Source organism: Bombina bombina, chromosome 5, assembly GCF_027579735.1.
Source record: "Bombina bombina isolate aBomBom1 chromosome 5, aBomBom1.pri, whole genome shotgun sequence".
Taxonomy (NCBI): domain Eukaryota; kingdom Metazoa; phylum Chordata; class Amphibia; order Anura; family Bombinatoridae; genus Bombina; species Bombina bombina.
In genome coordinates this window covers 142,862,925-142,879,634 of record NC_069503.1, presented here as the reverse complement: position 1 = coordinate 142,879,634, position 16,710 = coordinate 142,862,925, and the positions used below count along the sequence as shown (strand labels likewise).

Genomic DNA, 16,710 nt, shown 5'->3' with positions numbered 1-16,710 from the left:
CTTAATTCCGATTGGCTGATAGAATCCTATCAGCCAATCGGAATTCGAGGGACGCCATCTTGGATGACGTCCCTTAAAGGAACCGTCATTCGTCGTCTAGTCGTCGGAAGAAGAGGATGGATCCGCGCTGGAGGTCTTCAAGATGGAGCCGGTCGTCATCGGATGGAAGAAGATAGAAGATGCCGCTTGGAGAAGATGTTTGCCGGTCCGGATGTCCTCTTCTTGCCGGATAGGAGGAAGACTTTGGACCCTCTTCTGGACTTCTTCAGTGGATGTCTAGCCCCCGCTTGGGTTGGATGAAGATCTTGGAGCCAGGACGGATCGGTGAACCTGGCATGGTGAAGACAAGGTAGGAAGATCATCAGGGGGGTAGTGTTAGGTTTATTTAAGGGGGGTTTGGGTTAGATTAGGGGTATGTGGGTGGTGGGTTGTAATGTTGGGGGGGGGTATTGTATGTTTTTTTTTACAGGCAAAAGAGCTGAAATTCTTGGGGCATGCCCCGCAAAGGGCCCTGTTCAGGGCTGGTAAGGTAAAAGAGCTTGTAATATTTGTATTTTAGAATAGGGTAGGGAATTTTTTATTTTGGGGGGCTTTGTTATTTTATTAGGGGGCTTAGAGTAGGTGTAATTAGTTTAAAATTGTTGTAATATTTTTCTTATGTTTGTAAATATTTTATTATTTTCTGTAACTTAGTTCTTTTTTATTTTTTGTACTTTAGATAGTTTATTTAATTGTATTTATTCGTAGCAATTGTGTTTAATTAATTTATTGATAGTGTAGTGTTAGGTTAATTGTAGGTAATTGTAGGTAGTTTATTTAATTATTTTATTGATAGGGTAGTGTTAGGTTTAATTATATCTTAGGTTAGGATTTATTTTACAGGTAAATTTGTTATTATTTTAACTAGGTAACTATTAAATAGTTCTTAACTATTTAATAGCTATTGTACCTGGTTAAAATAATTACAAAGTTGCCTGTAAAATAAATATTAATCCTAAAATAGCTATAATATAATTATAATTTATATTGTAGCTATATTAGGATGTATTTTACAGGTAAGTATTTAGCTTTAAATAGGAATTATTTATTTAATAAGAGTTAATTTATTTCGTTAGATAAAAATTATATTTAACTTAGGGGGGTGTTAGTGTTAGGGTTAGACTTAGCTTTAGGGGTTAATACATTTATTAGAATAGCGGTGAGCTCCGGTCGGCAGATTAGGGGTTAATAATTGAAGGTAGGTGTCGGCGATGTTAGGGAGGGCAGATTAGGGGTTAATACTATTTATGATAGGGTTAGTGAGGCGGATTAGGGGTTAATAACTTTATTATAGTAGCGCTCAGGTCCGCTCGGCAGATTAGGGGTTAATAAGTGTAGGTAGGTGTCGGCGACGTTGAGGGGGGCAGATTAGGGGTTAATAAATATAACATAGGGGTCGGCGATGTTAGGGGTAGCAGATTAGGGGTACATAGGGATAACGTAGGTGGCGGCGATTTGCGGTCGGAAGATTAGGGGTTAATTATTTTAAGTAGCTTGCGGCGACGTTGTGGGGGGCAAGTTAGGGGTTAATAGATATAATACAGGGGTCGGCGGTGTTAGGGGCAGCAGATTAGGGGTACATAAGTATAACGTAGGTGGCGGTCGGCAGATTAGGGGTTAAAAATTTTAATCGAGTGGCGGCGATGTGGGGGGACCTCGGTTTAGGGGTACATAGGTAGTTTATGGGTGTTAGTGTACTTTAGGGTACAGTAGTTAAGAGCTTTATAAACCGGCGTTAGCCAGAAAGCTCTTAACTCCTGCTATTTTCAGGCGGCTGGAATCTTGTCGTTAGAGCTCTAACGCTCACTGCAGAAACGACTCTAAATACCGGCGTTAGGAAGATCCCATTGAAAAGATAGGCTACGCAAATGGCGTAGGGGGATCTGCGGTATGGAAAAGTCGCGGCTGTAAAGTGAGCGTTAGACCCTTTAATCACTGACTCCAAATACCAGCGGGCGGCCAAAACCAGCGTTAGGAGCCTCTAACGCTGGTTTTGACGGCTACCGCCGAACTCTAAATCTAGGCCAAAAAGTGTTTACGAAAATATATGTAATATAAAAATGCAGAGGTGAAAAATTGTTCTTTGTTTCCTTAAAAAAGCTGTTGAAACGGTCTTCCTGTCTTGAGCTCATGCACTTTATCCAGCATTAGAGATATAAGTTATTACTATTAGACTTAAAAATAGAATTGTACAGCTCTCTGCCAGAGTAGCATTAACTGCATTAATAAGCCAGCTGTCCCATCACTTTCAATCACTTTAATGTGAGAGCCATTACTTAATGTGAACTTGTGTTATTGTAAGAGATTGTTTCTTGGGAAAGAAAAAGATACTTACTCGGTATCAGCAATAGTAGCCCTCTCTCTGGCCCATATCATAACAAACACAGCTGGAACACCTAAAATGAAGACACAAATGTATGTGATAAGAGTATGGAGCATTTCCAAGCTTAAAGGGATATTACACAGAAAATATAATGATGCAAGCAAAGCAAAGGTTAGTCTTAAAATAGTATATAGATTTATTGTATGTATATTATATCTAATATTAGTTGTTTAAAGGGACATAAAGCCAATTTACTTCTATTATCTAATTATTTTTTTTCCTTTTGGTATTCTTTGATAAAAAAAGCATATCTAGGTAGGCTCACAAGCAGCTTGGCACTACAGGGAGCCAGCTGCTGATTATATATTCCTCTTGTCATTGGTTCAATATGTTCAGCTAACTCCCAGTAGGGCGTTGTTGCTCCTTCAACAAATGATACCAAGAGAATGAAGCAAATTTGACAATAGAAGTGAATTGGAAAGTTGGTTAAAATTGAATGCACTATCTCATAAAAAGGAAATATTTTGGATTTCATATCCCTTTAAAGATTGATGATATACAGTATGTGCAAGGGTTTAGTTTTGTCCTGTGTATAGTACTTTAGTTTCTATAATGTAAGGGGTACCGCTATTTGTAAATTTAGGCTTTCTATTTACCTCTCTCTTCTACTGGGGACAAGAAAATAAATAAATAAATAAATAAATAAGGAAATAAATAAATAAATAAATAAATAAATAAGGAAATAAAAGAGAGAAGACAAACAAGACTGTGTGGAAAATGTAAATAGAAAACTTAAGTTCAAAAATACTTTATAGAAACTTAGTGGAATTTAGAAAACCAACAATTAATTACAGGAAAAGTGAGCAAAGTGAATAAATGAAAGTATATTGCAAAGTTTTATCTACAAATATTTATATATTTTATATTACAATCACATGCTATTTAATATCCCTTTAAGACATTAGTCTATCTTATGACATGCTTAGATTATGTGCACATTTAGCGCATTATGTTTAAAACTGTTAAAATGCATCTGTAAAATTAAAGAATCTGTAGTTACTGTAATTTCTTATAGGGACACAAAACCCAACAAAAGCTTTTATGATTCAGATAGAACAGAGGCTTTTAAACCTCTTTCTAATGTCCTTCTATTAACAAATTTGCTCCATTCTCTTGGTATCTTTTGTTGAAGGAGCAGCAATACACTATTGGGAGGAAGCTAAAAAAAAGTGGGTGAGTAAATGACAAGAGGCATATGTGAACCAACATTAAATTACAACATTACACTACGGGCTGTAACAACCGCATCTAAGGTAAATATACAGCACAGGCTGGTCAAGACGTGAAGTCCTTAAAGGGACATTCCAGTCAAAAATTAAATGCACATAGATTTATTACATATTTGAATAGAAACAGATTTGCAATATACATGTATTAGCAAAAATGCTTCTAGTAAAAGTTATCATTGTTTTAGTGTTAACATTTTTCTCTGCACGTGCATGTGAAGCATAGCTAGATATTGTCACTGCACCCACATTTTAAATAATGCAGCTGCTCAGATCATCAGTGGGGCTTGAATAATGTCAGCAATAACCAAATTGAGAAATTACCTGATGATTCAAACACCTTAGGCTCTCTGAGCAAGTGCTGTGTTTAAAATGCTGGTGCACGGTGCATACTTAAATACACCTTTGAAACAGCTATAACTTTTATTAGAAGTATTTTTGCTAATACAAGTATATTACATACATGCTTTTGTTCAATACCAAAATACATCCATGTGGTTTTCAATTTTGGCTGGAATATCCCTTTAAGAGAGCCATAAAGTACACAGAGAAACTAATCCTGAAATAGTTTCGAATTCTGGGTGAGTCATCTTTGCGTTTTTTATATAAGCACACAGTTGTCAAGTTAGAAGAAGCCGATTGTTCCTTTTCTCATTCAACCTCATACTCACAGAATATGCAAATCTCCTTCTCAATAAGTTAAAACAACTTTGTTTTTATCAACCTGCAATCCTATTTTTATGGACATAAACTTACTCTGATGGATATATAAATTATATATAAATCAACTAAAATTTGCTTTGCAATATTTAACATTTGAGTATCCAATATTCTATACCACCGGGGGTTTTATATATTTGCTTTTCATGTTTTACATACGTTTTATGCATTTGCTTTTTATTTGTTTTGTTTGTGATTAAATTTAATTACAATTTTATTTTTAGGGTTTCTTCTGTTCAATAGAACAATGCACATCATATATATTTACACCTCTATTAGCAGCTTTCCCTATTATTTTTTGGGATATGTGAACCAACCAGCAACTACCTCCCAGTAGTGCATTTTTGCTCCTGAGCATACTTAGATATGCTTTTCAATAAAAAAATGTCAAGGAAACAAAGCAAAGTAGATAATATATGTAAGGTTATTTAAAATAACATTCTCTATCTGAATCATGTTTCATTTTTACTTTAGTGTCTCTTTAATGCAGGACCGTCTTTAACACAGGGCAAAAGGGGCAGATGCCCTGGGCCCAGTCTTTGTTGAGGGGCCCTATAGTCCTAAAAGTCCTAAAAGTTCATGCCAGACTGCTGATGTCATGTAACATGGGGGACACACACAGTCAGTCCTAATATTGTCACAGTCAAACGTTCTCTGCTTATATTTATTTGTGAGAAAAGGTGCCAGACCGTGCCAATGTCATGTGACATTCCAAGCTAGTGCCATGTGCTGTTTTAGATGTGCACTGTGCAGCACTGGATGCTAAGCCCTAACTAGGCATCCAGTCAATCCCACTGCATCAGAAAAGGTCCTGCTGGGGTTACCACTGTTACCAGGTAACTGCTCTGGTGGTGGGGATTGTTTCTGGGTAGGGCTGACTATAGGCGCATGCAGCCAAAAGCTGGAGTGTCAGGCACGTGAGGATTTGAGCATCTGTGCAGCTGCACACACTGCTCTCTTCAGTCTTGAGGCTGTGTGACTCATCTGTATCCATGCAGCCTTGGGCAGACAACATGCAGTCTGCTGGTCCCCTTATCCCTGCTCTTTCTGCTGTGGCTCTAAGGTCAACTAACTGAAGTTTGTTAGGAAAACAGTGCTTTGTAGAAAGGTGTCAGTGGGAAGAATAAGTGAGTGTACACATGCCCCTCCCCCATGCAGCATTGTCTAGTGCAGGATGAGAGGGAACTTGTTCCTAGCAAAGTAGTGACATGTGCTGCTGTGGCTGATGTATAGTGTCATGCTGATACTTCACACATTAAGGTAAGGTTTATTTTTATAGTTTTTATTTCTCTCTGTTTCAGATTTTACAGCTTCCCATAGTAGTTCTACTGTTCCAGTCAGTAAACTTATATCTGTCTGCACCTCTATGCTTCCGCCTCAGTCTTTACCTTGCTTTGCTCCTGTTGGCTGCTCTAAATCTCTTTAACCAGCTAACCTCACACCAGAATCACATTCAAAAGCATATTAAATTAATCCAAAGTGGAGGAATTTATATATTTATTTACTTATTAGTACTGCTTAGGTCCAGTTTCACATATTGCAATTTTTTTTTTAATGATTAGCCCAGCAGTGGATGATCCACTGCTGGGCTAATAATTTTAAAAAATAAATAAAAATAAATTGATTTAGTTGTTTTTTTGGATGTTGGGGTGGAGAGCGAAATTGCATGGGAGGGGGGGGGGCAAGAAAATGTTTGCCCGGGGTCCAGTCAATATTAAAGACGGCCCTGCTTTAATGATATAGACCATTATATTCTTCAAACTTCAGCAGCCTTTTGTAATATAAGTAAACACTACAGCCTGTAAACCTGATAGCAATCTCAACAACTTTGCTTCAACAAAATGTGTTTATGAAACAAATATCTCATTGGACAAAAAAAAAAGATCTTTCTGCAACTTTGCCGCTAGAAAATCGCAGATTTCATAAATAATTGTAACTGCCGCTCATCAGAGAGATTAACTCCATATCATATAAAGCAGTACACTATAACTATGAACCAATGAAAAACAAGACAGCCTGGTCAGATTTGGTCTAGCGACACATAACCTTGAGACAAGTTACTTTACACCTTGACCACACCTCGATCTCTCTGGAACACCCCAGAATGCTCACGCTTAGTCCTTTTATGTTTTTGAGATTGCTGGGGCAAATTCAGTTATCTCCAGGAAACGTGTTGCCACAATGTAGCAGTTTTAATTATTTTTCTTTTACATTGCTAACGGTTCTTCTTTGCTATGCGAGACGCTAGTATTTGGCCATTTAACTGTATATGTTGATGTCAGGAACACCCACTAGCGTTCGGATAGAAAAGTTAGGTGAAGTGAGCCTTAGGGGCATATTTATTGTTGTTTGAGCGGACATGATCCGATATAGTGGATCATGTCCACTGCGCATCGATAAATGCCGACAGCATACGCTCTCTGCATTTATCATTGCACCAGCAGTTCTTGTGAACTGCTGGTGCAATGCCATCCCCTGCAGATTTGCGGCTAATCGGTCACTAGCAGGGGGTGTCAATCAAAATCAATCGTATTTGATCAGGTTGATTTCTGGCAATTTCTGTCCGCAGCCTCAGAGCAGGTGAACAGGTTATGGAGCAGCGGTCTTTAGACCACTGCTTCATAACTTCTGTTTCCGGCGAGCCTGAAGGGTCGCCTGAAACATGGGGCATCAAGCTCCATTTTGAGCTTGATAATTTGTCCCCTTAATGTATTTTTTAACAACAACATATTTTGAGGATATCTGAACTAGAGCACAGGTGAAATAATCAGCTGATAAGTAAACATGGTTATTTTACCTGCTCTGATCAAAGGTGATCCAGAAAACCTGGCCTGTTGGGGAGGCCGGAGGACAGGTATGGAAACCAGTAATCTACATCAATAGAATATAGGGCTTCATACATTAAGTAGTGAATGCTGCTTTGAAGCTGTGCTACACCATGATAAAGGTGAGTTTTGGACTAAGGACCCAAAGGCTCTTAACTAAAAACCTCAATATAAACAATAAAGAAAAATTATACAAAAATAAGTACATTTAACTTCACCATTAGTAAACTGTGAGGTGTGTTGAATAGATAAATACATGTTTTAAAACATGACCAATTACCATTGTTGGTAGCATTCATTTGATCTATACAAATCTTGAACTCTTCCTAAACATTCAGTTTTGCCAAAAATAAATAAATACAACTAACTGTTTTCTTTATTTAATGCAACATCAGAAAAATATATATAATATGTGATTATGAAATGTAGCATTCCATATTTAAATATCAACCCTATCTTGTACTTAAGGGTAAGTCTATAGGAATCAATATTCAAAGATAACATTCAATATTGTGCTAACATTTGTTCTATAAAAAGTTACAAAAGGCAGAAGAACTTTAAAGGAAACATTTGTTCCACAGTTAGAATGCAAAGTTCCAGTAGTGAAGGGTTTTGAATGACTGAGATATACACAATAAGGCTTACTAGACCAGCTATCACAGACTATACTATTTTGCCAAGACTACTCAAAAAATATACAATGTGTAGATATAGAGAAATGTTATACACTGTATAGTAATACTAACAGACGTTAGCCATGTATACAGAGAGATTAGTGAAAGTATGATAACATTGAAAGAGGGGGAGATACGTGGGGAATATCCACATGACAAGAAATGGCTAGACTTGAATATAAACTATGTAGACATGTGCATTCAGATTCTGACAAATGCATTCAATTACTAATGTTGCTGTATTCTTAGCATTCAATTGAAAGAGCAAAATTAGTAGCCCCTTTAATGAATAAACTAGTGAATATATGTGACACAAAATGTAGTTGAATTGTCCAATTCAAAATACATTAACATTGTTGTGCTGCTGCTGGCTTATAGCAGTAGCACTAGGTACTATGTTAACTTTATTTAATTTTAAGCTGCTCCTCTGCTCCACTGATAAAATCCCCTAAAGGAATAAAGGAGTAAATAATTTCTGTTGATGAATGAATAATGTTGGCTGAACTGAACATCTCCATGAACTAATTTTTGTTTTTATTATCTCACACATGTTGTTAGTCTTGTACCAATACCATAATGGATGGAGACAAATAACATTCTTATTAATCAAATATTATCCTTATGATTACTTCAGTTATCTTGCTCACTTAGCAATTCTGGGAATATCTTCAAAATTGTAACTGCTAATACCCCACACAAATATAATATATAATTAATCGGCAATGTTGTATACCAATTACATGAGATATTCTACAATACGGCAATGTTAAGAAATAGTATTGATTCTTCTATCTATCTCTATCATCTTTTTCTCTGTCTCTATCATCTCTATCTCTATAATCTCTATCTCTCTTTCTCTAGTCCCTTGAACCAACAAATTTTTAAGAACAGATCAAATTATTTGCCAGTGGTACAAAATTATACAATAGGAACCCATAGAGAACCACTATTGTTAGAACAAAAATTCAAATTGTATTACCATTACATAACATTATTATTATTAGAATTATTATTGTTATTATTTAATATATATACACACACACTGCATAAAATTTAAATTATTTTGTATTAAAAATGGTAAATTCCTTCTATAACTAGAATCAATAAGTAGTTGCAGCCTATATGTGCTGTTTGTTTATTTATTTATTTGGTTCCTGAGGTAATAATGATTCTAGTTGGGACATCACTATTTAGTGACTTAGCTTGTACTGATCACAGCCTGTTAATTACAGTTAATGTAGAAATAGATCCAGTTTTCACCTCCAAATACATGTGTTAATTCATTGTATTATGTAGTAAAAAGAACCTTGAAATGAAAATATTTAGTAAATATAAACTTTCTATTAAAACTAGCAGAACAAAAATAAACATTTTTTTATTGAAATGCCTTTTAATTTAAACAAATATATAAATGAATCAAGTTTTACTTGTCTATATAAGATAACATTACAATTTCATAAAATACCACATACTGTATAAACAGATGCCTTATATGAGAAAAATATTACCTACACTTCATTGCCTATTATTATTATTTTATTATTATTATTTATTTATAAAGTACCAACAGATTCCGCAGCGCTGTCCATGGGTACAAAGATATAAGTACAACGGTGAAACAATACAATATAAGATAAAATTTAAAAGACAAATACAGGGGGAATTGAGTGCTCTATTCCGTGGGAACTTACAATCTAGATGGGTAGGAGGATGGGAAACAGGAGGTGGGGAGTGGGGACTGCAAAGGTGAGATTGATGTTAGTGAGGAGTTAGATGAGGGCAACTGTTGGGTAAGTGAAATTCATGTGTTAATGACTCGGGTGATAAGCTTTCCTGAACAAAAAGGTCTTTAGGGAGTGTTTAAAGGAGGAAAGGTAAGGGGAAAGTCTGACAGCTCGAGGAAGTGTGTTCCAGAGGGTCGGTGCCACATGAGAGAAGTCCTGTAGTCTAGTATGGGAGGAGGTGATGGTAGAGGAGGGAATGAGCAGGTCATTGTTGGATCTTAGGGGGGCGGGCTGGAGTATATTTGTTGATGCGGGAGGACAGGTAGGTTGGGGAAGCATTGGTGATGGCTTTGTAGGTCAGGGTGAGAATTTTGAATTTAATTCTGCTGTGAATGGGGAGCCAATGAAGGGACTCACACAGAGGTGCAGCAGATAGAGCGTCGGGAGAGGTGGATTAGCCTAGCGGAAGTATTTAGGATGCATTAAAGGGGTAGAGGTGGGAGAGAGGGAGGGCAGTTAGTAAGCTATTACAGTAGTCAAGTCGGGAAATTACCAGGGAGTGGATTAGCTGTTTAGTAGTTTTAGCGCTCAGAAACAGATGAATTTTGGAGATATTGTGTAGGTGGTTGTGGCAGGATAAAGAGAGCAATTGGATGTGGGGAATGAAGGACATATTTGAGTCCAGTGTGACTCCAAGGCAGCGAACTTAGGGTGATGGGGAGATAGTGGTGCCACCAACAGTGATGGAAAAATTAGAAAATGAAGTAGAATTAGCACCCTCTGTATTTAATTTGCTTCTATGGGACAGGGTCCATGGAGACAGATTGTGAGTGGGGGATTAGAAGTAGTTCAGTCTTGGACATGTTTATTTTTAGGTGGTGAGAGACCATCCAGGAGGATATGCCAGATAAGCAGTCGCTGATGTGAGAATTGACAGAAGGAGAGGGTACAGGGGTGGATAGGTAAAGCTGGGTATCATCAGCATAGAGGTGATAGTTAAAGTCATAGCTATTGATAAGTTTACCCAGGGAAGAAGTGTAAATAAAGAAAAGTATAGAACCCAGAACAGAGCCTTGTGGTACTCCAATAGACAGAGGCAATGGAGAGGAGAAGTCACCAGCAAAAGAGACAGAGAAGGATCTGTCAGAGAGATAAGAGTTAATCCAGGAGAGGGCAGTGTCACAAAGCCCAAGAGAGCTGAGTGTCTGTAGGAGGAGGGGATGGTCAACAGTGTCAAAGGCAGCAGAGAGGTCAAGTAAGATGAGTATAGAGTAGTGGCTGTTGTTTTTAGCAGAAAGGAGATTGTTAGTAACCTTGGTGAGGGCAGTCTCAGTTAAGTGTTGGGAACGGAAGCCAGATTGCAGGGGGTTAAGCAATGAGTTGGACGACAGGAAGTGGGTTAGGCAATCAACGATTTTTGAAGCTAGGGGAAGCAGTGATATGGGGCGGTAGTTTGCAGGACAGTTAGGGTCGAGGGAGGATTTTTTGAGGATGGGGGTGACCCTTGCATGTTTGAAGGAAGATGGGAATGAACCGGTAGAAAGGAATATGTTGAATATGTGAGTAACAGATGGAGTGAGGGTGGAAGTCAGAGAAGGTATTAGATGTGAAGGAATAGGGTCAAGTGGGAAGGTAGTGAGGTGTGAGGAAGACAATAAGGAACCCACTTCTCTTTCAGTGGTTGGGGGGACGGAGCAGAGAGTGGCAGAGGGGGTGACTGGGAGTGAAGTTGGGAGATTGCAGGCTTGTGTTAGGATGTTGCTTCGGATGGTGAGTGAATTATTGAAAAAGTAGTTAGCCAGGTCTTGAGCACTAAATGCAGATGATGGGGGTGGTGCAGGTGGGTAGAGGAGAGTGTTAAAAATGGAGAAGAGTCGTTTAGGGTTTGACAAGGGGGATATAAGAGAAGAGAAGTTGATTTGCTTAGCTAAATTTTATATACAATATACAATAAAATAATAAATAAAAATCTGCTACAATTTTATTTTAATACAATCTTATGATTTACTTAAATTGAATGTAAAGTTTCATCAAGTAGTGCCCAATTTTTCAAAATACTATCAAAAACAGGGGCACTTTCATTGATGAAACTTTACATTGCACCATATTTGTAGAAATACTTACCTCTTCGTCTTGAAAGCCACTCCAGCCGCTCTCTAGCCTGTCGCAAGCCTCTTCCTATGTCAGCAATGACGATTCCTGCATCCTCCAATCATGGCTTCCCCCCCAGGGGAAGCATTGCCTAAAGCAATGCTGTGATTGTAGGAAGGCCGGAATCGTCATTTCTAACGTAGGAAGAGGCTTGCGACGGGCGGGGGAAGCGACATCAGCCATCCGGCTTTGAAGACGAAGAGGTAAGTATTTCTACAAATATGGTGCAATGTAAAGTTTCATCAATGAAAGTGCCCCTGTTTTTAATAGTATTTTTAAAAACCGGGCACTACTTGAAACTTTATATTTACTTTAAGATAAATGTTATTTATGACAAAAACAGTTATGTAACTCTCTATAGCCCCTTATCAGGAAGACAGTTTATCTTTATCATTTTTAAATAATGCTGTGCGTATTTTCTCTTCTTTTGTTTGCTCAGCCCTTTTTCCCTGTCAATCCGGTTCCTGAAATAAACAAGCAGGAACAGCAGAGAGGCTGGGGAAAAAAAAATGAGCCACTGATCGCAAATTCTTCCACATACTGAAGGAATGTTTGAAAACCCCAACTAACATTCAGTTAAATCACATATAAAGATGTCTGTTTCTATTGTTATTGTTTATCTATTTATTTAGGAGTTCTTAGCATATATGATGATCATCACAGACACATGAGATTATATTTTATGCTTTTAGTATCATTTATCTCAAGGTAATATATCAGTTCATTATTGTTGAATTTAAAGGTGTTTATCTAATATTTATATTTTTTATTTTGGTTCTGCATTCTATGGAATGCACCCCAGCCTCTCCAGAAGGGATGGGGGGGGATGTAATCCCTACATTTTAAAGTTAAAGTGAAGGTAAACTTTGGTGAATGAAAGTCCGTTTTTTAAAAATACTATTAAAAACAGGGGCACTTTCATTCATCAAAGTTTACAAAGCAGCCGTTTTGTTAAAAAAATTACCTTTTTTTTGTTTTCATAGCTACAGCAGCTTCCCCCACCTAGAGATCCTCTATTCACACGTCAGCAATGACTAATCCTGCTTCCTCCAATCACAGCTTCCAGGGTTGTCATTGCCTGAGGCCATGCTGTGATTGGAGGAAGCAGGATTAGCCATTGCTGATGTGTGAATAGAGGATCTCTAGGTGGGGGAAGCTGTTCTAGCTGTGAAAAGAAAAAAAAGGTAATTTTTTAACAAAACGGCTGCTTTGTAAACTTTGATGAATGAAAGTGCCCCTGTATTTAATAGTATTTTTAAAAAACTGGCTTTTATTCACCAAAGTTTACCTTTACTTTAAATTACTGGAAAAGCAGGCATGCTAAATAATTAGTGTACTGTACAGATTTCTTTCTTATGCATAATTATACAATTTTTGGAGAATAGAATTTTGAGTTCAATGTCTCTTTAAATTCGCCTCTTCCTCCTTAATATAGCTGTAATGGTGCTTTTCAGTTAATAACATTTAAGTTATGTTTTTAAAATTGTGCAAGTGAGTTTAATTTCCTAGATATAATATTAAGGTTTGAATGACTGAAATGAATCGTTCCAATGTTGTATATTTCTTTTGAAATATATGTATAATTACTTTATTTTTATAAAAAAATAAATAAAGAAAAATCTTCCATTTACCTAATTTTTGATAATTATTTTAGATTCTTACTTTTTGGAATATTTGTAATATATTTCCCATAAGGGGAGCAATTGAAAATACACAGTGACAGCAGAATCGCGCTTGGAGTCGCTGTTAGGGTAGGTATGGTATGCGCTATTGAGATAAAGCAGAGAACTTAACTCCCCAGGCACATATTGGAAAAAAGCTCCAGATCGATTGGGGACTTGAGTAAATATTTAATTTAATGTCAAGTGTTTATACTTTATTTATAGTTAATAAAAGTATTTCACATCCAAAACAGAAGCAGCAAGTTAGCGCTACAATATTAGAATTAATTAGTATTGCCCAAGAATAATAATAATATATATTTTTTTTAAGGAACTCACTTTAGCCTATAGAATGATTAACCAAGTTTGTGTCCAGAACTCTAGAGTGTGGTGGAGGGAATCTTTATTATTATTATTCTTTAGGAAATTATTAGTCTTACTACAAACAATAGTGTAGATAATAAAGAAAATAAATTAATGCTATAAAAAATGCATACTACTATTTTAAATGTAGATCAAAACTTATAGGAAATGCTAGATACAGCATCAAGCTAACAAAATAGTCAATGCTATATTTTAGATTTAGGATAATGATTAAACCAGTAGAAATTACTGTGTATTGACATTTATGTTTCTAATTTCTGTAGACTTAAAGCTACAGTTGTTGAGGTGCTTGACCAGTTTTTATTATAGGAAAAGTCAGAATTAGACAAGCTTTTTTCTGAACCACTTACTTTTTCCTTTCTTTAAAAACCTCCTATATAAATGAGCTGTCTAGGCGTGAAAACGTTGTTGCGAATTTGGCATTTATAGCATCCACATTGTATGCGCTGTGCAAGTGTGAGTCATACACACAGTGTGTACAATGCAGGTCCTATAACGCCATGTGTTTGTTGCATTGCTGTTCCAGCCAATTTGAGACAAATAAACTCGTATAGACCTAAAATCAACTCTCTACACATCAAAATTAAAATAAAGATTGTATATCCATCTCAACACATTGACCATTGGTGTCTTCTGGGGTAAAGGGAAAATAAAATATCCAAAACATAATATAATAATACCAGTGTAAACAATCAAATACAATATATAAATATTTAAATTCCAAAAAACATTTTTATTAAAGCACATGACTATTTGTAGAGGGTCACATGACCTATCGTGTGGAGAAATTACACTTTTTTGTATAGTATTGTCTTTGTCCTTCTGCATCACATTGATGTATGGATTCATTTAATATTAAAAAAAATAAAAATACAAAGTTTCAGCCTTTTATTACTTTAAACTTAAATTAATTAGGAAAATACACTTTTTAGATTTAACAACATGATACCATCAGGTCAGCTAAATCCCTGTTGAAAAATGGACTTTCCTCTTTTAATTAAGTAGCTAGATGGTTATATTGATTCAGTTTCTGGCTGAGCTCTCGTATATTTATTGCTCTAAACTTGGTGTCTTGCTCCTTTTACACTATAGGCTAGATTATAAGTGGAGTGCAAATTTGCACTCCCGCAAGTACTTTATCTGCACTCAGCTTTTTTTACCATTGCATGCCCAGTCGCAATTAAAATGTTTGAGCTCTTGCCGACACATACTCATGCAGAAAAAAAGACTTCACGAAGTTGCAAACACATTGTATACCCCCATAGACTTTAATGGATACTTGTTTAAAGAAAAAAAAAATAGCTGCCAGCTCACACAAAAACGAGCCCTGGATTGCAATGAGATATATCTATGTACAGATGGCCCTCTGTTTACGCTGGGTTAATTTGTGCCGTTTCAGAATAACAACCTTTTTTTTCAGTCATGTGACTGCTATTGAAAAGCTTTGGAAAGCAATGCACTAATTAAAAAAGCCAGTAGGTGGAGCTGTCCGCTTGTTTTGCAGCAAAGTAATACAACTTAACAGGTCTGAAATTGATCTGTGTACACAGAACAGACATTAGCTATCTAGCAGCCACTTCCCTATTATCTACCTTTCCAGCAGATTGAGGTGAGGATGCCTAACTGCCTATTAATCACTGCAGATTGAAATGCATAGAATAGGAGCAGAACCAATATTATCTAACATGCTAACAATGCAGAGAACTGATTGCAGAAAAATGCAAGTAAAAAAACGTTTTTGTTCATTAAAGGGACAGTCTAGGCCAAAATAAACTTTCATGATTCAGATAGAGCATGCAATTTTAAACAATTTTCCAATTTACTTTTATCACCAATTTTGCTTTATTCTCTTGGTATACTTAGTTGAAAGCTTAACCTAGGAGGTTCATACGCTAATTTCTTAGACCTTGAAGCCCACCTCTTTCAGATTGTTTTTTTAACAGTTTTTCACCACTAGAGGGTGTTAGTTCACGTATTTCATATAGATAACACTGTGCTCGTGCACGAGAAGTTATCTGGGAGCAGGCACTGATTGGCTAGACTGCAAGTCTGTCAAAAGACCTGAAAAAAGGGGCAGTTTGCAGAGGCTTAGATACAAGATAATTACAGAGATTAAAAGTATATTATTATAACTGTGTTGGTTATGCAAAACTGGGAAATGGGTAATAAAGGGATTATCTATCTTTTAAAACAATAAAAATTCTGGTGTAGACTGTCCCTTTAAACTAAGTTTGATGATGAGGCAGTCTGTTGTGTGATTATTTAATTAGGTGCTGTTAGCAAATGTTTTTGTTCATTAAACTTGGTTTGATGATGATACAATCTATATTATTAGGTTTATAATGCTGTTTAGCATTTAAAGTCTTCATTTCAAAGCTTTAAAAATAATGTATTAGGTGTTACTTATGTCAATTTTGAGAGGGGCCTGGAACCTAACTCCCTCACTTCCCATTGACTTACATTATAAACTGGGTTTCAATTTACAATGGTTTCGATTTACAACCATTCCTCCTGGAACCTAACCCCGGCGTAAACTGAGGGCTACCTGTATTTCTATTCATATGTATATCTGTATTTATATGTGAATATATGTCTGTAAATACATATATAAATACATTTATACATATGTATAGAAATACATGCATACATATTTATATAAATCAGTGAATCAGCTGAATAGAATTACACAGTATCTTGTAAGGCAGGAAAAGCTTGAGAGTGTGCCAATACTTCCTGCCAAAGCCCCTCAAGAGGCTGGGGTCTCTACAGAAAGGCAGCGGCTACAAAGAGAATAATTTTCAAGAAAACAGACTTTAATTCCGTATGAGAAAAACTCCACTTAGGATCCATTGGGGTTCTACATACTCAAGTGTTGAATATTTCTAAGTGACCAATACACTATTGGAGTACCTGGCCGGCTTAC

The 16,710-nt window shown here is 36.5% G+C and overlaps 1 protein-coding gene across 1 annotated transcript in view; it reads right to left on the bottom strand.

The window, feature by feature from the left end:
- Positions 1 to 16,710, bottom strand: part of PTH1R (parathyroid hormone 1 receptor) — a 760,867-nt gene that overhangs the window by 134,325 nt on the left and 609,832 nt on the right. Inside the window, exon 8 of the mRNA XM_053713727.1 lies at positions 2,375 to 2,435. Within this exon, the coding sequence (XP_053569702.1) occupies positions 2,375 to 2,435 (61 nt within the window). The remainder of the gene's footprint in view (positions 1 to 2,374; positions 2,436 to 16,710) is intronic.